This window comes from Dryobates pubescens, chromosome 7 (genome assembly GCF_014839835.1).
Source record: "Dryobates pubescens isolate bDryPub1 chromosome 7, bDryPub1.pri, whole genome shotgun sequence".
NCBI classification, from domain to species: Eukaryota; Metazoa; Chordata; class Aves; order Piciformes; family Picidae; genus Dryobates; species Dryobates pubescens.
The window spans coordinates 173,851-195,732 of record NC_071618.1 but is presented as its reverse complement, the minus strand read 5'-3'; the positions used below and the strand labels follow the sequence as shown (position 1 = coordinate 195,732).

The 21,882-nt window shown below is 50.9% G+C and overlaps 1 protein-coding gene across 1 annotated transcript; it reads right to left on the bottom strand.

The window, feature by feature from the left end:
* Nucleotides 1-14,261: 14,261 nt before the first annotated feature.
* On the bottom strand, nt 14,262-18,018 carry LOC128897347 (E3 ubiquitin-protein ligase TRIM58-like). Its single transcript, XM_054163164.1, has 4 exons — nt 17,863-18,018; nt 16,793-17,039; nt 15,457-15,552; nt 14,262-15,121 (listed from the first exon to the last, which is right to left on the bottom strand). Exons 1-4 carry the CDS (start codon nt 18,016-18,018, stop codon nt 14,610-14,612), a joined length of 1,011 nt encoding a protein of 336 aa, XP_054019139.1. The 3' UTR covers nt 14,262-14,609.
* Between the last annotated feature and the right edge of the window lie 3,864 nt (nt 18,019-21,882).

Genomic DNA, 21,882 nt, shown 5'->3' with positions numbered 1-21,882 from the left:
CATTTTCCTTTTAGGTTAAAAACAAAACCAAAACAAAACAAAAGGGCAAAAAAAAAGGGGAGGGGCGGATTTTAAGTATGTCACAAAAAAGAGAATGGTTGAAGCATATTGTGTTCTCACATTGTCATTTTATATGTACCTTTCCTTAGCAAAAACAAAGCATCAAAAGATCAGTATTACCAGGATGAGCAAAAATGCATTATTATATGCAATCTTATATTGGGCAAAGCAATGAAGCTTTTATGCTCTTGCTGTTTGTCTGCAAGTATTTTCTGTCTGTGAAGCTAAAGCCTGGCCAGATCTACCTTTACACATTAAGGAAAACCTTGATAACATTAAACAATTTATGATTATTGACCATCCTAGAAAAATAAAGATGCAACATACCCTTAAAGTAGATTGTAAAAGACAGTGCTGAGGATTGGATTTGTGTCTTGATCTCTGTGTGCATTGTGTTCAGGCATAATCAAGTCGTCTTTGTCAATAAGAGGAGTGAAATGTAAAGATTGGAACTAGTAAGATCTAAGTTCTTCTTTAGAAGGTTTGTTATCTTTGACCATGTATTATGCCAGCTCTGTTAGAATGTTCTAATTAGGTCAACTTAAGCGCTGTGCCTTGTATGGTTTACATCAGTCTGTTAGACATGCTGCACTACAGAACTTTTGCTTTTGCTATATAGTTTAGTTTTAACTTGCTTGATTCTGTGTATGCAAAGAGTATTTTGTATGGGATGGGAACAACCCCCATGACCAGATTGCTCGCAAAAACAAAAAGGGGGATTTGTGACAATCATAGCAATAAGTGGTGTGAGCAATCTGGCAGTATAAGCTTAGAGCTTGACATGGTGGTAGGCCGTGCTCAGTGTAAGTGCAGAAGTAGCTAGCAGTTTAGCAAAACAGTGCTGTGCCTGCAGCACTGTAACTAAAGCAGGGCACTGGTAGCTATAAACACAGAGAGTTATCTGGGAATAACAGGACGCACACCTGCATCGACAACCTTGCATGCTATTAGTAGTTTAACCCATAATCTATAACAGTACGATGTGTGATCACTCGTGGGGAACCGATGAAGCTGTGCCAATGATGCTCTCCGAGTCTATATAAGCTGGAGAAGTTCCCCTAATAAATAAACAATACTAGATCACATTGGTCATTCATATTGATTCCATTCTCCGTCGTTGACACCTTTACACGAGACCAAAAACCCAGCACTTTCCTTTTGTCCACCTGGGGTTCATCCAAAGCCCCAAGGATCTTCCTTCCCATCCCTTCCCCCCACCCCCATTGCTAGGCTGGTTTCAGGCTGGCCAGGTCTGAACTGCCCCCTCACCCCCCACCCCACCCACCCCTACCTCTTTACCCTGGCACCTTTTTACCCTTGCCTTAAACAGGCCAAGATTGCTCAAGGAAAGAAAAAGTTACTCAGGCCAAAGAGGCCTGGGATAGTCCTCCATCATTACCAGATAAGAGAGCATCTCTCCCCACAGGAGCAGAGAGGGAAGAAAGAGAGGGACAATAACTTTGCAGCCAGATTTATAAGGGTGCAGGATTTATGGGTAGCAATCCACTATTTCCTGTGCCCACCCCCTGGGCTGGACATTCTGGACACTGGAGGTCTCAATTCTGTGACTTCTTTTTTGGAGGCACACAGCCTAAACAGCCACAGAGGTTATGAACAGCAGTTTCAATACAAGAAAATATTTGCTCTGCATGTCTTCACTTCAGATCAAACCCCATCAGATACCACACCTGTCCTTCTGGGATGGTGGATGAGTGGACTTCAGAGTGCTCTCAGGAAAAGCTGTCTGACACTGTGTGCAGTAGCTTGGCCTGAAGAAGGAAGGATAAAGAGAAGGAAGTTCTTGAGCACAGCTGGCATTTCTTATGTGATGACAGCACTCCTACTTCCCAAGCTCATACACAACCTCTCCTTGTTCCAAAGCACACAGACCTACATTGGCACCAGTTGAGCCTTCTCTTTATGGCAAACTGAGCTCTTTTCCCAGGCCCAGAAGACAAGAGAAGGAAAAAATGCGAAGTGATTCCAAGGAATAAAGTGTGCAGGAAGGGCAATGGGAGATTGGTTTATCTTTGTAGGGGTGGTGATAATGGATCAGGATCACAGAATCACAGAAACATTTGGGTTGAAAAAGACCAAACCCTCTACTGGCACAACTTGAGGCCATTTCCTCTCCTTCTGTGTCCTGAGACTAGGAGAAGAGACCAACAGCCTTTGGAGATAAACCCTGTATGTGCCTCAGCAGCAAGCTGCAGAACCCACCAGGAAGCAAAGCTGTACTCCTGCAGTCTGCAGGTGCTCGCCGCCTGTTGGCTTTGTTTAAATCCTGGTGTGTGCCACAGGGTGCCAGGAGCTGTGGGTTATAAACCTTTCAGCTGAGCATATTGCACTGCAGTGATTTGCAGTGAGTGCTCTAGGAGATTTCCTATCATAGAGAGGTGAAGCAGTTAGGCTACAAAGGAAGCAGGGTGCCGCTGGGCTGTGTGATCCTGGCACTGCCAAAGGGGAAACAATTGGGCAACAAAAAGAGTTCCTGAGGACTTGAGTTTGCAAACTGCAGCACAGCTGCTATCACACTTTGATAGCAGCTGACCTTTCCACTTCCTTCTTTTCTCTTTGAATATTTAAATCTGCTTTCTCTCCCTCAAACTGGCTTTTAGCAGTGTTTCTTAAGCAGAAGCTGAGAGGTGGGGAGGAGAGGACTGGGCCCCTCACTCCAGGAAGGACATTGAGGGGCTGCATCTTGTCCAGAGCAGGGCAGTGAAGCTGGAGAAGGGCCTAGAGCACCTGGGCTAGGGGAGGGGCTGAGGGAGCTGGGGGTGTTTAGGTTGGAGAAGAAGAGGCCGAGGGAGACCTCATTGCTCGCTGCATCTCCCTGCAGGGAGGTTGGAGTGAGGAGGGGGCAGCCTCTGCTCCTTGCTGGCAAGGGACAGGAGCAGAGGAAATGGTTCCAAGCTGCCCCAGGGGAGGCTCAGGCTGGATCTCAGGAAATATTTCTGCACTGGAAGGGCTCTCAGACGTTGGAAGAGGCTGACCAGGGCAGTGCTGGAGTCACCACTGCTGGGGGAGTTCAAGCATCAGGGACCTGGTGCACAGGGACATGGTTTGGTGCTGAGCTTGTAGGCTGGGTGGAGGGTTGGGCTGGGTGAGCTTGGAGGGCTCTGCCAACTGGATGTTTTCTGTGTTTCTGTGACATTGCTTGGAGGCACATGGTTTGGGCCAGGGCCTGTTGGATCTGTGGGAAACTGGTGAGGGTAGATGTTGAAGCCTTAAAGGTGATGTGCAGGAGGTTTGAAAGGAGATGCTAAGCCTAAGCACAGCCTGGAAGAAGTTGTGGGGCTCTGCTGACTGCAGATCTGCTGGACTGGTCTGCACTCTGACTGCAGAGCAGGTGAGTGGCCAGGGGTGCTTGGTACCTGTCCCCTGTTAACTTAGATTTAGAGCACCTTGAGCTTGTGCTAAAACTTGATCTGTAGGGATGTAAAGCAGACCCCCTGAAAGGTAGATACCACACAATGTATTTGTGTGCTTTCAGAGCAGATGTGCTTGTGAGTGTTTGTGTGGTTGGATGTGGATGGGTTTTGGATAAGCTTTGATAGTTCTGGGTGAAAAAAACCCACTCCTAAAACTGTATTTGTGTGAGTTCATGTTGAGAGAGACAGCAGCTGAAACAGGATAAAGGGGCAATTCAGATAATTCAGATGAAAGTTGTGCCAGCAGAAGTTCAGGCTGGAGGTGAGGAAGAAGTTCTTCACAGAGAGATTTGCCACTGGGATGTGCTACCCAGGGAGGTGGTGGAGTGGCTGTCCCTGGGATCTTCAAGAAAAGTCTGGATGAGGCACTCAGTGCATGGTCTGGTTGACTGGGTGATAGGTCAGACTGGATGATCTTGAAGGTCTCTTCCAACCTGGTTGATTCTATGATTCTATGAAACTGGGGTACAGCTGAGGGAACTGGGGCTGTTTAGTCTTCAGAAGAGGAGCCTGAGGGGAGACCTCACTGCCCTCTACAGTCACCTGAAAGGAGGCTGGAGCCAGGTGGGGGTTGGTCTCTTCTCACATGCAACAAGGGACAGAAGAAGAGGAAACAGCCTCAAGCTGTGCCAGGGGAGGTTCAGGTTGGAGATTAGGAACAATTCCTTCCCAGCAAGGACTCTCAGGCTCTGTCCCAGGCTGCCCAGGGAGGTGCTGCAAGGATGTGTGGATATGGTGCTGAGGGACATGGTTTTGTGGCAGTGGCTTAGCAGCAGTTGTGGATTGTGAGATGATGATCTGAGAGGTTTCTTCCAGCCTCATCAGTTCTGTGGTTCTACAGCAGAACTGAAGCTGGCACAAGTGAGAGCTGTTTGGGCAGAGCTGGTGCCTCCCTCACTGATATCTTGTGGCCTCTGCTGGGGTTTTTGTTGTGGTTGTGTTGGTGGGTGGGTGGTACATGGATGGCAATAACCCTTGTAATTTTGGGGGGCTGTAATTCATCAGGGGTATGGGCACTGACAGGTGAAAGGTGCTGCTGTCTTCTGATCTGACCCAAAGGAAGGTGCAAGCTTTTCCTGCTCTACAGTGAGGGAAATGAGTAACAGGCTGGGCAAAGGACGAAGCTCCTGTGATGTTGCAGATCTTAGCCTGTGTTTATTAACATGAATCTCACTAGTAAGGGTTGTAGGAGATTCCAGAAGTGTGTCCTGTTCTTACTTAATACTTTTTTCAAGGAAGCATTCCCTGAAATTCCCTCTTTGATGTGCTGTGTTTGTGAGGAGGCTACACTGCAGTGTATGGAGCTTGCTTTCATCTTTGCCTGGCTGTTCATTAAGGTGATGAAGACTGCAAAGCAATGACCAAGCCCTAACTCTGCTTTCTAGGGAGGGGGGTTAGGTTTCCTGGGCAGGAGGAAACAGTCTGCCCTGTTGCCATCGTGGATGCCCTTGCCAGTGAACCTTCTCAGCCATGTCATACAGTGCAAGCCATGGGGATCCCAACCAGCTGGCCCAGTGCATCACTTCCAACATCCAGAAGATCATCCAGTGCTGTGAGTCTCATTGTGCATGTCTCATACTACACTTGGTAATGGTGCTGCCCCCCAGCTGAGCTGCTCAGTTTCATTCATGGAAATTCACTCTTTGATTTTATTTGCTCGTTTGCCAGGTTTCTGGTACCCCACAGAGCATCTCCACTCCTCTGTGGGGGTTAGGTGGGAGCTGCCCTGGGAAGGTAATGATCACTGCATTCACCAAACAAATAATCAATATGAAAGGTGGCTGCTGCTAATAAGCCAGCTTTGTTCTGGCCTCTTATGTGGCACCTAAGAGGGCAGGCTGAGACGTTTGCTGACCAAGGATTGCATCAAATATTTGCTGGAGCTCAAGGTGTTTAGCAGGGCCAGAAGCTGTGGCTTTGCAGCTTGCCCTTGGAAGTTCATTAGCTGTGTAGAGAAGGTGATGCAAGTTGAATGTGCTTGTGCTTGGATTCATGCCACCTTGTAGCTGGGGTGGGCATGCAAGTGCTAAGATAAGCTGCTGAGCTTTTCAGTCCTTTTCCCTTCCCCCCTGTTTTTTATTCTGTTTTTTCATAAGTGTGTGTGTCTATATGTGTGAACATGAGGAAAGCCTTCTTCACTGTGAGAGTGACAGAGCCCTGGAGCCCAGAGAGGCTGGGGAGTCTCCTTCTTTGGAGACTTTCAAAACCCATCTGGATGTGTTCTTGTAGGACTTGCCATGGGTGATCCCTGCTCTGGCACTGCTTAGTACTGCCTGCAAGTTCTGACAGGAATGTGCTAGCCCAGAATTACAAACATCATTTCGACTCTCTCCTGAACAGAGACCAAATGGAAAAAGAAATTTGGTTCTAGGTTTTTCCCTTTAGGTTTTAATCCCACAATGTTTTGTTTTGATTCTATTCATCTCAGAAGTGAAGTGTTCAACCGCCCCTATGTTTTACTTTGTGTCTCTGCATTTTAGAAAGCAACCTGTTTCACACTGCTTAGCACTGCCTTCAAGTCCTGACAGGAAAGTGCTAACCCAGAATTACAAGCATCATTTCAACTCTCTCCTGAAGAGAGACCAAATGGAAAAAGAAATTTGGTGCTAGGCACTGCCTGCATCTCCTGACAGGAAAGTGCTAGTGAGAGGACACACCGCCATTCCCTCCTGCTGCTGCTGGCTAGGGCAGGGCACACTTTCCCTGCTGGGGCATTTGAGGGGGGGCCCAGCCACCTCCCACCTGGAGGTGGGAGCAGGTGGTTTCTTGTCAGAAGGGCTCAGCTCCTGCCATTGTATTTTCTCTACCCCCTGCCAGGTAGACATTGCCCCTGGAGAGGGGTGGGGAGGGCAGGGCATTGGTGCACTGCGCCAGCTGCCAGGTTGTAGGAGTGGGGCCCCTGGTGAGGAGTAGTCTCCATGTGTTCAGCGTCCCCACGTCTAACCCCCCCCTGCAATCCAGATGACGCCCTCACCCATGCCCCGACTTGATAAAATTAAAAGTAGGACCCCAGGCAGAAATGTTAGAATTTGTAGTAGCTGCAGGAGCTGAATGTCCTTGTGCTGCCCAGGTTCCTAAAGGGTGTGTGGAGAGTAAAAATACTGTAAAGGTTTTAGGGGCAAAGGGGGAAGGGTTTAAAGTCCCAATAGTTAAGGATGTTAAGTTAGAGACTGAAGCTAGAACTGGGGTAGGAGATATCTTAGTAGTGCCAAGACTTACGAGTTCAATTGGACATAGGGGTAGTTCCAGAAGAGGGGCAGATGAGGGTCAGAATATTACAGTTAAACATTGAGGATGAAGCAGAGGTTAACCCAGAAGTCTGGGCCAATGAAGAAAATAGAGGGAGTTTATTAATCTCAGGAGAAGGGGCAACTGACATTAGAAGGAGTACCATAAACCTCTTGAATTTCCTAGAGATTCAGAGCAGGCTGAGAAACTCAGCCACTTTCACCTATTGTGCTTTTATTACCGCGCTGGACACAGGCGGTTCTCTCCCAAAGCTGTGCACCAACAGAGGGTTCAGTACATGTCAAAAATTCTCTATCTGAAATGCCAGAGCTGTGTTGATATTACACAGACAGTCCCAGTGCTTCCTATCAACACAAAGGTTATCCAGCCAAGAGCAACACAAGGCTTTCACAGACAGTCCCAGTTCCTGTTTGATCCTCCGCTCTTCAAGGTCCATCTGCCCCTTCCTGCATTCCAGCCCATTACAGCAAGGGGAGTTCTTCATCAATGTTGTCATGTCCTTCAGTTGGGCATCTCTTTATCAACTCTGTTGTCTTGCTAAACTTGGTAACTATTTTTAAAGAATTTTCCACTCATCAAGGGGCCTTTGATAGCTCCTTGAAATATAATGTCCAAACATTGAAGCATCAGCAAGAACTGCAATTAGCAAACTTACAACAGGTGCAGAATGATTCAACATGGCAAGCACTGAACAAAGATCTTAGCTGCTTGAATCCAAAGACTTGGTTCTCAGGTCTGAATCTATGAGTGTGGGTTATAGGTGGAATCCTTGTAGTGATTGTAGTGTTAATGGAATGTGAGAATGGTTAGGACACAAGTGATGTCTGCTGTTTTAAACAATATAAAAATGGGGAGTTGTGGGAGAGCAGAAAGTATCTATGGAAGGTTTCAGGACAAGAAAGAACAACAGGCTACTGATACTGGAAGAATGGCCTGGTGATAAGGAAGAGCTGACTGCGGTAAAAAACCTGAAGAGACAGAAGCATGCTTGCCTCCATGAAAGACCAACTCAACCTGATATGGGATGAAGATAGCAATGGACAGCTGCATACCAAAGAAGAAAACTCAGTTAGCAACAGGGGTACAAAAATGTCAGGGAATTGCTTAGCCTGATCAATTTTCCCTATATAAACTGCTTGTTCTGTACCAATAAACGATTCCTGCTCCACCAACAAGGGAGTCCGTACATGCATTCCGACGCCTACCCAAGGGGTGGTGTGGTGTTCAGTGGACCTGGGACCTGAGACCTCACTGTCCTACCCTGCAGTGTGTCTGAGAGCAGGCCAGGGTCCCACAGCCTGACCAGAGCCTCAGTGGTCCGAGGCTCTTGGTGACAAAGGGCTCTGGAGAAGACACTGGTGTAGATGGGGTGAACATGGGACCCAGGAAAACTCTTCCCCAGGACCTCTGTGTGTCTCAGTCACACGAGGCTGTGGTGGTGGGGAGAAGACCACCAGATGGTCCCAACAGCTACTGAATGGCTCCAAAATATCCCAACGAGCAACTATGGGCCACCAACTGGGCTGCACCAGTCCCATACCAATCACGCCATTTTGCCTAGAGACCTGCCTCAGGACCAAGCCCAGCATGCTTGAGCTGAGAGGTCTCTGTTTTGGTTTCTTCTGGGGGCTTTCAAGGTGGGAGGACCTCGCAGACAGAGAGGACTGGCAGGGTCATCTTCTCATGTGCCCGCTCGAGAGCATGACATCAGCCACAGCAAATTTAAACGTGGCGGGGCTGAGCCACATGGCGCCATTTGGCAAGAGAGCCTTCTGGCTTGATTGCAGCTAGCGGCGTGTGCCAGGACAGCCAGCAGAGCACAGAAGCCTCTGTGGTAGCTTGGACAAAATTTAGTAGTAAGATGGAATATATATATTTAACAGCATATATATTTTTATATATATTTAACAACAAACAATATAAACCCTAAACTTAATCTCACCTGCCTGAAGGGACCCAGCCATAATAACGACTTGGCCAAAAGCTATTACAGAGGCAGTAGGTACCCAGACAGAGCCAGCACACAAGCATGCAGGTGTCCAGGCTGCTAGCTGCAGAGAGTGCTGGAGCCTGGCACTTGGAATGGAGGCCGAAGGAGACAACACCTGTGTGAGGTGTGACCAGGTGAATTTTCTCCCCAATCTGGTGGCTGAGCTAAAGGATGAAGTGGCTGAGCTAAAGGATGAAGTATCAAGGCTCAGGACAATAAGAGAATGTGAAACTACCTGAAGGGGGGTTGTAGTCAGGCAGAGGTTAGTCTCTTCTCCCAGGCAACCAGTACCAGAACAAGAGGACACAGTCTCAGGCTGTGCCAGGGGAGGTTTAGGCTGGAGGTTAGGAGGAAGTTTTACACAGAGAGAGTGATTGCCCACCGGAATGGGCTGCCTGAGGAGGTGGTGGGGTCGCTGTCCCTGGGGGTGTTCAGAGCGAGGCTTGACAGGATGCTTGGTTGCATGGTTTAGTTGATTAGGTGGTGTTGGATGATAGGTTGGACACGATGATCTTGAAGGTCTCTTCCAACCTGGTTTATTCTATTCTATTCTATTCTAAAGGGAGTTAGATATGTGGAAGCAGGCTTTACAGACCCCACCCCGAGTTGAGGGAGGCAACCCCAGAAACGGGGCGATCGATACAGGTCCCTGTCAGGAGAAGCATGGGGAATCCATTCTGGCCCTCTTTGCCTCCTTCCTTGCTCTTGCATAAGTATGAGGCCCTGCAGGTTGAGGGCAATGTGGATGAGAAGGCAGAAAAGGAACCTTCTGAGGGGATGCCTGAAGCAAATTGGTTCCCACCAACCATCAAGACTAGTGCCATAAGGAAAAAGAGTAGGGTAATTGTTGTTGGAGACCCTCTCCTGAGGGGAACAGAGGGTCCTATATGTTGCCCTGACCCATCCTACAGGGAAGTCTGCTGCCTACCTGGGGCCCAGGCATTGTTGGTAATCGGAGCTGGCAGTGATGAGATTGACAAGAAGGGCACCAGGACAATCAAAAAGGAATTCAAGGCCCTTGGACAATTGATTGATGGGGCAGGAGCTCAAGTGGTGTTCTACTCAGTTCCCCAGTGGCAGGGTTGTACACTGAGAGAAGCAGGAGAATCCATGTCATCAACAATTGGCTCAAGGGATGGTGCCAGAGGAAGAATTTTGGGTTCTTTGATCAAGGGGCAACTTTTACCACACCTGACCTGCTGGACCTAGATAGGCTGAATTTATCTAGAAAGGGCAAGAGGGCTCTAGCACAAGAGTTGACAGGGCTCATTGGGAGGGCTTTAAACTAAGTCTGAAGGGGGTGGGTGAGGAGAGAGTGGAAAAAAAATTAGGGTTAATTGAGAAATCAGCAGCCCAGCTGCAGTGCAGGTGCACCAAAGCATGCAGCATGGGTAACAAACAAGAGGAACTGGAAGTCTTGGTTCAATGATGTAGTTGCCATTGCAGAAACATGGTGGGATGATTCACATGACTGGAGTACTGCACTGGGGGATTACAAGCTCTTTAGGAGAGACAGGCAAGGGAGAAGAGGAGGAGAGGTGGCCCTGTGCATTAGGGAATCTCTCGATGCCACAGAACTTGAGGTAGAGAATGAAAGGATTGAGAGTCTGTGGGTTAAAATCAGAGGGAGGCCTAACAAAACTGACATCATGGTTGGAGTCTGTTATAGACCACCCAACCAGGATGAGGAGGCAGGTGAATTATTCTATAAGCAACTGGAAGTTATCTCAAGATCATCAGATCTTGTCCTTGTGGGTGACTTTAACCTGCCAGATATCTGCTGGGAACTCAGCAGAGAGGAGGCAGTCCAGAAGGTTCCTAGAGCGTATGGAGGACTGCTTCCTGATGCAGCTGTTAAGTGAGCCTACCAGGGCTCAGGCTCTGCTTGACCTGCTGTTCTCAAATAGAGAAGGGCTGGTGGGAGATGTGATGGTAGGAGGCTGTGTAGGGTGCAGACACCAGGAGCTAGTGGAGTTTTCAATATGCAGGGAAATAAGGATGAGCAGTAACAGAGCCCTCACTTTGGACTTCCAGAGGGCATATAAGGAGATTGCAGTTTGTTCCTCTGTATTCCAAGTTGTGATTGTTCTAGACTGTTATTCTACCGTTTATCAGCCTCCTATCAAGCATAATTAACCTCTCATCAACCAGGCAAACAAACTTGAATCAAATTGGCTCAGAAAAATAATTGTTTATATTTAATAAACCAAATTCATATTTTATCATATTTCTGGTGTAAACTAAATCACCACACCAGGGAGAAGCCCTACAGCTGTAGTGAATGCAGCAAGAGCTTTGCTTGCAGGTCTGCTCTCTGGTGTCACCATCAAATACACACTGTGGAGAAGCCCTACAGCTGTGGTGACTGTGGCAAGAGCTTTGCCTACAGCTCTGCTCTCTGCAGTCACTGTTGTATTCACACTGGGGAGAAGCCCTACAGCTGTGGTGACTGTGGCAAGGCTGGGGTCAGAGTGGCTGAGAGCTCCCAAACAGAGAGGGACCTGGGGGTGCTGATTGACAGCTGCCTAAACATGAGCCAGCAGTGTGCCCAGGTGGCCAAGAAGGCCAATGGCATCCTGGCCTGCATCAGGAACAGTGTGGCCAGCAGGAGCAGGGAGGTCATTGTGCCCCTGTACTCTGCACTGGTTAGGCCGCACCTTGAGTCCTGTGTCCAGTTCTGGGCCCCTCAGTTTAAGAAGGACATCAAGACACTTGAACGTGTCCAGAGAAGGGCAACAAGGCTGGGGAGAGGCCTTGAGCACAGCGCTATGAGGAGAGGCTGAGGGAGCTGGGGTTGTTTAGCCTGGAGAAGAGAAGGATCAGAGGTGACCTCATTGCCCTCTACAACTACCTGAAGGGAGGTTGTAGCCAGGAAGGGGTTGGTCTCTTCTCCCAGGCAACCAGTGCCAGAACAAGGGGACACAGTCTCAAGCTGCACCAGGGGAGGTTTAGTCTCGAGGTGAGGAGAAAGTTCTTCACTGAGCAAGTAATTCGTCATTGGGATGTGCTGCCCAGGGAGGTGGTGGAGTCACCGTCCCTGGAGGTGTTCAAGAGGAGATTGGACATGGCACTTGGTGCCATAGTCTAGTCATGAGGTCTACCGAGACAGGTTGGACTCGATGATCCTCAAGGTCTCTTCCAACCTTAGTTATACTGTGAGACTGTGATACTGTGAAGAGCTTTTCCTACAGCTCTGCTCTCTGCAGTCACTGTTGTGTCCACACCAGGGAGAAGCTGTAGAGGAGCAGTGACTGCCACAAGGGCTTCCAGTGCAGCAGCAACCTGGCCCAGCACCAGCCCAGCTGCAGCCACCAGAAGATGAAGAGTGGCAGCAAAGCTTCCAAGGGTCACTACTCCCAGTGCCACCAGGAGGTGCCCAGCAGCTGTGGGCCCCTCCCACCCTCCTGACAATGCTAATGCCAGGGCATCATGCTGGTAGAACTGCCCCAACCCAAACCCTTCCGCTGGGTGTTGCTGTCCTGGGATGTGGGGTGGCCGCACCAGTAGCACCAGTGCCACCAGCTGCTGCTGTGCCATCCCCAAGCAGAGCCTTGAAATATGCCTTGTTTGGGAGAAGGAGGATCAAAGGGCAGAGCAGGGCAGGGCAGAGCTGTGTCATGATCAGGGTGGGGACTCTAAGCCATGCTGGGTGCTAAGGTGGTCTCCATAAGCCCTGCTAGATGATGTCACCATCATCAGCATCACCAATCACAGAATCAGAGAATTTCAGGGGCTGGAAAGGACCTTGAAAGATCATCTAGTCCAGCATCCATCACCAACACCAAGACTGGCTTAGTACATTCAGGGAAAAAGCAACTGTTCCATGTTGTTGCAGGTCAGGGATTCCATGGAAAATGTGCCTGGAGCAGGGAACAATCCTAATAAAAGATTTTTTCAAGCCTCTTGCAGGTTCTTCCAACTCAATCCAGACAAAGTTTAGGCCCCAGGAACCTCTCTGAAGTTTGGTGTTTGCCAAGCAGTGAACTGGGGTTGGGGACAATGACCCCCAAAAATCCCTCAAGAACATTCTAAGGCACCCCCTGTAATGGGTTGGGGCAGACCCCCTCCCCACCATGCACAGAAATAACAACTCAGACAAACTGATTGCAAAGGTAGTGGAGAGTTTAAATAGAGAACAGTGAGTGTGCACAAAAGGAAACATAGTGACAAGAAAGGAACCAAAGTAAACCCAGAAAGACCCCAAACCCCACCTGAGGGTGCATCCAAAACCCCCAGGGCTCCTCCTTCCCCCCCCCCTTTTACTGCTAGGCTGGTCTCAGCTGGCCAGATCTGAGACTGCCCATCCCCCAGTGGCCTTGGGCCCAATCAGGCCCATGGCCGGGAGATCTCTCCCCCAGTTACCAAGTCTCGGAGAGGGAAGGAAAGAGGAAGTGCCAGACCCCACCGCAAAATTTATAGTGGTGCAAGGGATTATGGGAGAAATACCTAATTTCCTGTGTCCACCCACGGGGATGGACTGCTGGACACAGGAAACACCCCTGTAGCAGAGGGCACCCAGCCCAAACTACGACACCCCCCAACCTCCCTAAAACACCCCAAAACCTCCCTAAACCTCCCTCCAACCTCCCTAAACCCCTCACAACCTCCATAAACCATCCCAAACCTCCCTAACCCCCCCAAAACCTCCATAAACCCCACTCCAACCTCCCTAAAGTACCTCAAAACCTCCCTAACCCCCCAAAAAATCTAAGGCACTCTCCAACCTCTGTAACCCCCCCAAATCTCTCTAAACCCCGCCAAACCTCCCTAAACCCCCCAGAATCTCCCTAAACCCCTCTCCAATGTCACTAAAACACCTCAAAACCTCCCTAAGCCCCCTCAAAACCCCACTCCAACCTCCCTAAAACACCTCAAAACCTCCCTAAACCCCTCCCAAACCTAACTCCCCAAAATCTCCCTAGTCCCCCCAAATCTCCTGAAACCCCCCTCCATCCTCCCTAAAACATCTCAAAAACTCCCTAACCCCCCAAAACCTAACCCCCCCAAATCTCCCTAGAACTCCCCAAAATCTCTGTAACCCCCCAAAACCTCCCCCCAAACCCTTTAAGTTTCCCTCAATGAACCCTAAAGACCCTAAAAATACCCCAAAAATATACAGTGTGAATCTGCAACAATCCAGTGTGGATCCTGCCTGGATTTGCAAGGATCCTGTGTAGATTTGCATGGTTCCCGCATGGATCCTGCCTGGATTTACAAGGATGCTGAAGGGATCTACAAGGATCTGGTGCGGATGTGCATGGATCCTGCAAGGATCTGCAAGGATCCCCTGTGGATTTGCAAGGATTCTGCAGGGATCTGCAAAGATCTAGTGTGGATCTGCAAGCATGTGGCGTGAATCCTTAGCCATCCAGGCAGGATCTGCAAGGATCCAGCCCAGTCCTGGGGTGTTGTTGGGGGTTTTTGAAGGACCAAAGAGGTTTTGTGACTCCAGGGAAGCTGCTGGGGTACCAAGCAGGGCAGCCCCAAGGGGGTTTGGGGACCCCAAGGAGATGTTGGGGGGGGCTGGGGCAGCCTCTAGGGTCCCATGTGTATCAGCTCTGGTGGGTTCTTGGAGGACCAAGGAGGCTATTGGGAGGCCAAGGTAGCCTGGGTGAGGACTTTGTGGGGCTGGAGCAGGTTGGTGGGGGGTCAGCCACAACCATTTATTACTAATTAATTTATTTTTAATTAATCAGACCCAAATCCCCCCTCCCCTGGCTAGAACCCCAAATGGAGATGTCCAAGATGGAGGTAAGAGCATGAGCTGAGGTGGAGATGACTCCAAGCCCTGGAGACAGAAGAGCTGAGGAGCATCAAGGAGCATTTCCAACCACCACAGAGAGAGCAACCAGCACTGGGGAAGGACCCTGCTGGTGCCATCAAGCTTTGAGGGCCAGTTTGATGGTGGAGAGGAGGACACAGAAGTAGGGGAAGACCTTCTCCCCGCTGAAGGAAGCCACAGGAAAGGTGAAGATGCGTCGCTGGCTGCCCACGGCATAGAAGGAGACTTGGCCAACCTCATAGTCCAGGTAGACACCGATCTCCCCATTGAGGATGGGGACAGAGGTGTTGGAAGGAGCTGTGAGGGCCACGCAGAGCTCATCGTACTTCTGCAAGCCCCAGATCTCGGCGCTGGGCTTGAAGAGGACTCGACCCTTCCTCTGAACTGACTCCAGGGCCACCCCTACAGCCCAGAAGCGTCCGGAAACCTCCACCTCCCAGTAGTGACGACCTGAAGTGAAGCCCTGGCTGCCCAACATGCAGGGATCGGTGTCAAAGCGGTCTGGTCCTGCAGGCCACTGGTGGCCAGGCCTACCCCAGGCAGCCTCTTTGAGGTTGTCAGAGAGGATCACCTCAGGACCTGCTGTGGTTGGATCCAAGGTGATGTCGACTGGAGAGCAAAAAAGGGAGAAGGTGAAAAGTTGACCAGAGAGGAAACAGATACAAAATTGTCTTTGGTGCGGAAAAGGAGAAGAGTGGTGGAGCTGGAGGGGTAGGATCTCCAGGGGAGCTTAGATATAGAGAAGCCAAGAGATAGGGGTTGGAGATGGAGGATGTCCAGGTGAGCCTGGACACAGAGAAGCCAAGAGGTAGAGGCTGGAGATGGAAGTGGCCTCAAGGCAGAAGGTGGAGTGGGAGGATCTCCATCTCTGATGGACATCCAGACTTAATGCAGCACAGAAGACCTCAGGAATGGGAACTTGGTTCCTCTCCACTTCTGGTTACCTTCAAACTGCTTTGCCGTGTGATAGTCCAGGGCCAGATGCCAGGTGGGCAGCCGTGGTTGGAGGCAGAAGGTCATGGTGTCCCTTGGAGCTGGAGCTGCAAGAAAGGAGAAGAGAGACCAAAACATCAGATGAGTGTGTTCCAGGTGGAGATATCTCAGCTCTTCACCCCTTTTTGGGTGGGAAAAATGAGGGTCAACCACCACATTCCATCATGAAAGATGTCCTCTGGCAGCTGTGAAGGAGCTTCCTGGACTTGGGAGAAGATTCAAGGAGATGTGGATTGAATTCCATGAGGACCATGAGGAGCACTTTGGGATGGACTCATCTAAGCTCATAAATACACCCCCCAATCCTTGGGGAGTCCCAAAGCTCAAGGATGAATCCCAAATCTCATCTTAAATCCATCCCTGGTCCCACCACTCATCTTCTTGAACAGTTAAATCCAACCATGTTTGGTTGAGGTCCCAAAAGTGAGCTAAGGTGAGCCCAAACCGAGCTAAATTGAGCCCAGCCCAGACCAATTTGAGCCTAACTCAGGCCCAAACCAAGCTTAGGCTGAATCCAAACACAGTGAAGGCTGAGTCCAAACCGAGTTTAGGCTGAGTCATAACGGAACTGAGTCCAAACCAATCTTATGCTGACTCCAAACCAAGCCAAGGCTGAGTCTAAACAGGGCTAATTTGAGCCCAACCTGAGCTAATTTAAACCCAACTCCCTCTGGATAATTTGATCCCAGCTCAAATCTAAAGCAGCTCCAGCTAATATGAGCCCAAACCAGGCTAATTTGAGTGCAAACAAGGGCAATTTAAACCCAAACCAGCCTAATCTAAGACCAAACCGGGTTAATCTAAAACCAAACTGGGCTAATCTGAGTCCAGATCTCTCACATCCAGAGAAATCCTGCAGGAGGAGTAGGATGAATTTTCTCCTGCCCCCTGCTCTGCCCAGGAAAATGTGCACAGGGGAGATAAGAGCTGGGATCAAAGGGCCTCCACTCCAGGCTTTGAAAGGCAGCATGGGGCTGGGAAATGGGGCCCCAAACTGGGGATGGGGGAAGAGACGCCCAAAACTAGGGGGAAAAGGGGGGGGAAGAGAGACCCCAAACTGGGGTGGGGGGGAGGAGGAGGAGAGAAGGGAGGGAAGGGAGATCCCAAAACTGTGGGGTGGGAAGAGGGCCCCCAAAACCAGGCTGGATTTTCCCAGCTGTTTTCCACCAGGTGGTGAAATGAAAAGGTGAGGGGGGGAGGAAGTGGGAAAAGGGTTAAAAATCTTTCATTAATTGATCTTAAATTACCTCAGATTAAGCTAGAGGCAGGAGCCAGGTTGGTGCTCACCCAGACTTTCCCCTCTTGAAGGCTTTCTTGGGGCTGTGTTGAGGTTCCTCAGCTGTTCTTTCTCCACCAGCTCCTTCTCTTCCACTTGGTTCTCCTCCTCCACTTGGTTGTCTTCTACCAGCTTCTTCTCCTCCAGCTGCTTTTTCTCCACCAGCTTCTTCTCAGCTTGGTTCTTCCTCACCACCTTCTCCTCCAGTTGTTTTTTCCCCTGTCTTGGGGTGTTTTTGGGGGTCCCTTTACTCTGGCACTGGCTCAGCCCAAGCTCAGCCCAGTCTGCCTCTGCCAGCTCTTATCAGCCAGGGAGGGAAGAGGTCTCCAATCTTCTCCTTCCAGATGGAACCACCATGCACTTGGGCACCTCCTGCACCCTCTGATTGCACTTTGTTGGACCTTCTCAACAGAGGCGTTGGGGAGGGAAAAAAGGCTCATTTTGGACCTCAAAATGTCCAAATTTGGCTGCAGCTGGGGTCAGTTTCGGGCTCCTCACCTCAAGAAGAACATTGAGAGGGTGGAATGTGTCCAGAAATGGGTAATGAAGGTGGTAAAAGGTCTGGAGGATATCTGTGGAGCAGCTGAGGGACCTGAGGTGGTTCAGCCTGGAGAAGTATCCCCCAGGTCACCCCAGCTGTGGAATGGAGCTCAGCCAAGTTCAACATCCCTCACCCCCTGTCCTCTTCCCAGCTGGATTCACTGACCCTTGGAGGATCCCAGGGATTGGGCATTCAGGGATTTGGGTTCTAGAATTCAGGGATCTGGGGTTCAGAGATCTGGGTCCCGGGATCTAAGATTCAGGTGCCTGGGATCCAAGATTCAGGTATCTGGGACCTAGAATTTAAGGATTTGGGAATTTGGTGCCTGGGATCTAGATTCAGGTATCTGGAATTCAGGGATCTAGGATTCAGGAATCTGGTTGGATCCCCACTCTACATTGTCTGATCTCCAGTGAATGTTGGATCCACTCCACACTGATCTCCAGGGAACGTGGGATCCACTCCGCACTGGTTGATCTCTAGAGAACATCAAATCCACTCCCCCTGCCAGGACCTGGCTGCCGGCTGCCCTCCACCCACCACTTCCACCACCTCCCGGTCCCACCCCCTTCTCGCGGGCGTGTCTCGAAACCCCAAACAGTCTCCGAGGGCGGGGGCCGGGGGAGCGGGGGCCGGGGGAGCGGGGGCCGGGGGAGCGGGGGCCGGGGGAGCGGGGGGGAATTCTCCCCCAGCCATGGCGGCTGGCAACACTGAAGAACCTCCGGGAGGGGACTACCTGCGCTGTCTCCTTGGATCTCTTCCTCGATCCCTTCATGCTCCTGCTCTGCGGCCACAACTTTTGTTGCCGCTGCCTCAACGCCTCCACCGCCGGCGCTGGTTCCTGTCCCCAGTACTGTTTACCCTTCCCCGCCGACGGTTTGCTGCCCAGCCGCCCCGTCACCAAAGTGGTGGTGGCCATCAAGGAGCTGTTGGTGGAGGACGAAGAGGTTTTCCCGAAGCACCACGGACCCTCAGGGATGGGATCCTCCTCTGTGCCAGCTGCGCCAAGGAGCGAGGCCCCCCCATGGTGTCTCTCGAGGAGGCTGCTGCTGGGGACAGGGTGAGGCAGTGTGCCGCTCAGGAACCCCCCTTGCCTTCAGAAGGGGGTGGGGGGGGGGGTGGGGGTGCTGGTTGGGGCCTTTTGGGGGCTGCTGGGCACCTTCTGGGGCCTGGAAGGCTCTTTTGGGGGGCTGGTGGACACTTTCGTGGGGCTGATCGGGACCTTTAGGGGGTCTGCTGGGCACCTTTTATGGGGGGGTTCATTTGGTCCTTTTTGAGGGCTGCTGGGTACCTTCTAAGGACTGGAGAGCACTTTTGGGGGGCTGATCGGGACCTTTTGGGGGTCTGCTGGGCACCTTTTGTGGGAGGGGGTCTCATGGGGACCTTTTAGGGGGCTGCTGAGCACCTTCTAGGGACTGGTGAACACTTTTGGAGGCCTGGTGGGCACATCTTTGGGGCTGATTAGGACCTTTTGGGGGACTGCTGGGCACCTTTTATGGGGGGTGGGTCATTGGGAACTTTGGGTGGGCTCCTGGACACCTTCTGGGGACTGATGGGCACTTTTCTGGTGCTAGTGGGCACTTCTTTGGGGCTGATTCAGACCTTTTTGGGTGCTGCTGGGCACCTTTTGGGGGCCAAGGACTTTTGGTTGCCTGGTTAAGACCTTTGGGGGCACTGTGGGCCACTTTAATGCAGGGGGGCTTATTTGGACATTACGGGGTGCTGCTGGGAACCTTCTAGGGACTGGAGAGAGCTTTTGGGGGGCTGATTGGGACCTTCTAGGAGGCTGCTAGGGACCTTTTAAGGGGGGAGGCTCATTAGGACCTTTTGGGGGGCTGTTGGGCACCTTCTAGGGACTGGTGGGCACGTTTCTGGGGCTGGTGGGTACTTTGGGGATGATTAGGATCTTTTTGGGGGACTGCTGGGCACCTTCTAGGGGCTAAGGACTTTGGGTGACCTGATTTGGAATGTTCTAGGGGGGCTGCTGGGCACCTTCTAAAGGGCTGGTTGGGACCTTTTGGGCCTGCCAGGGAGTTTTTTGGGGTGGACTTGAACCTCACCCCCAGGTTGTTTGGCAGCCCCACAGTGCCCATATCTCCCTCTTAATTATCTCCATATAATTTGGGGGGGGGGGGGGGAATTTTAATTAACATTAATTAACCATGGGTATAGATTGTAACAGCCTCAGCACAGCCAGAGAGGAGGAAGAGGAGAAGGAGGAGGGAAGCTGGATTCAGTCACCCTGGCCCTTCTCCAGGGTGCTTTAGGGGAATTCTAAACTCCCTTTCCTGGCTACAGGAGCAGTTCCAAGCTGGTGGTCCTCCTGCTGGAGGTGCAGGGCCAGAAGATGCACTGCAAGGAGAAGATAGAGCTGCACAATCACCCCCTGTTGGACCTGCTGTATGGCCAGCGGGTGGCACTGCAGCCACTCCTGCTGTGCAGCCACTGCTGCCAGCTGGAGCAGGTGAAGTGTAGCCAGTGTCTAGGAGAAAAATGAGGCAAATTTGCCAAGATGATGACCACGAAGAAGGGGAATCTTTGGTGGCCTGGCTGGTGAGGTTTTGGGAACACGGAGAGATCAATCTCCTCATCTTGGACAAGGAAGCTCAGCAGTTAGGGTCCGTAGCCAGGGATGGAGGTATTGATAAGACGGCAGAGAAGACGCTGAGAACCCAGCGTGTGGCTGCGGAGAGAGGAGGCAGCGCGAGGAGCTCAGCACTGGGAGCTTGCTTTTGGCTTTGCTTTCCTTGCTTTTCAGGCAGTAAGGGGCTGGTGGCTCGGCACCTCCTGAAGAGGGGAGGAGGGGCAGCGGGCTCGGGTTGCCTACCTGCCTGAGGGCAGTGACGTAGCATGGGGAGGGGTTGCCGCGGAAACCACAGAACCCAGCGTGTGGCTGTGGAGAGAGGAGGCAGCTTGAGGAGCTCAGCTCAGCCTGCTCACTAACGGGGAAAAAAGCTGGAGAGGGTACTTACTGAAAGATGGTTACTACTAGGGCAAAGGCTAGTAGAAGAACAATGGGCACCCAGAGACCACACACAAGCATGCAGATGTTCAGGTAGGTGGCTGCAGTGAGTGGTGGAACCTGGCACTCAATATGGAGGATGGAAGGAACAGCTCCTGTGTTAGGTGCGAGTAGATCAGTGATCTGATGAGCCTGTGGCCGAACTAAAGAGGTGGAAAGGCTAAGAGCTATAAGAGACGGCGAAAGGAAAATGGACTATTCCCATAATCTAACCTCTACAAAACCAGAACAGGGAGTTTGATGTTGAGGAATGGCTTGTAAAGACATGGTTCTATGGAATTATGGTTTGAACAAGTGTGTAGGCCGCACTCCATCTTGTTATTTACTGCTCACAGTAAGCTAGTGTGTTGATGCAGCCAGGCCACCGTGGCCTTGTAGCTGTGCTTGCAGCTGCCTGCAAAGGATAACAGGATACCAAAGCAAGGTCACTGAGCCCTTACAGGCGATAACAAGTAAAGAAGAATGTAAAACAGAATTCTTGTGATTATCTCATCAGGATGGGAGAGCAGGATGTTTAACCGCAGAAGGTGGGGTCGGCAGCTAGGCTACTGTATATAAGAAGTGTCTGATGCTCAATAAAGTTGGATTTCGTGGATCATATTGATCGTTTGCGACCCCTTCTTGCGGCAAGTGGCGCCTTGAACAGGGACCTTCCTTTGGAACGACACTTCCGAAGACAGAGAGCGGCGTTCACCGAAGCCCAAGTCATAAGATTACCGGCACCGGTTCTGGCAGCACCGGCGGCGAGCTCGGGGAGCACGCTCGGGGAGCGGGGCCGATCGATCACCAAAGAAGCTCGGGCAAACGCAGAGCGGGATCGATTGCTGAAGACGCTGCAAAGTCTGGGAGACTGCCATACAGTCCGGGAGACTGCCTGTGCGCACAGGTACCAAAGCAAAATGGGAAGGCAGGCGGCGTATGATTTATTTAAGTGTTTGTTAGAAAAACGCAAAGTATCAGGCATTGATCTGAAAAAGGAATTAGAAGGGTTATTGTGTATAGCGTATCAATGGGGTTTTTTTAAGGATCCTAATGAGGTTTTGAAAGAGAAGAGTGGAGGAAACTTGGGACTACATTATGGAACAAAAAAGCAGGATAGTAATATTACAACGGGAGAGGACAGACAAAATTTGCTAGCGGAGATAGTTATTCTGATGAAACTTGTTTGGAGGGACTATGGAAACAGGCTGTGGGACTGGGTCACTACCAAGCTGCAAAAGCCGTGGCGAGAATGCATAAACTGTATTAAGAAATATAAACTAGAACAGCGAATGGCTGCTGCAGTTACAGCGAAGTTCTATCTGAGTTGCAGCCGGACGACGGGTTTCAAAGTATTGACCGATCGACCGGGGCTGCCCCCGATACATCTTACGGCGGCCACATCGCGTTTTGCTAGCCAGCACTACTGTCTGCACCCAGCGGGGAAAAAGCCGAGAGAAGGCAGCTCAGTGCGTTCGATCTCGTTCATCAACACCTTCCTCTGATATCGCCAGCGAGGGCTCGGACTCGGAGGACCACAACACCGACAGCGAGGAATT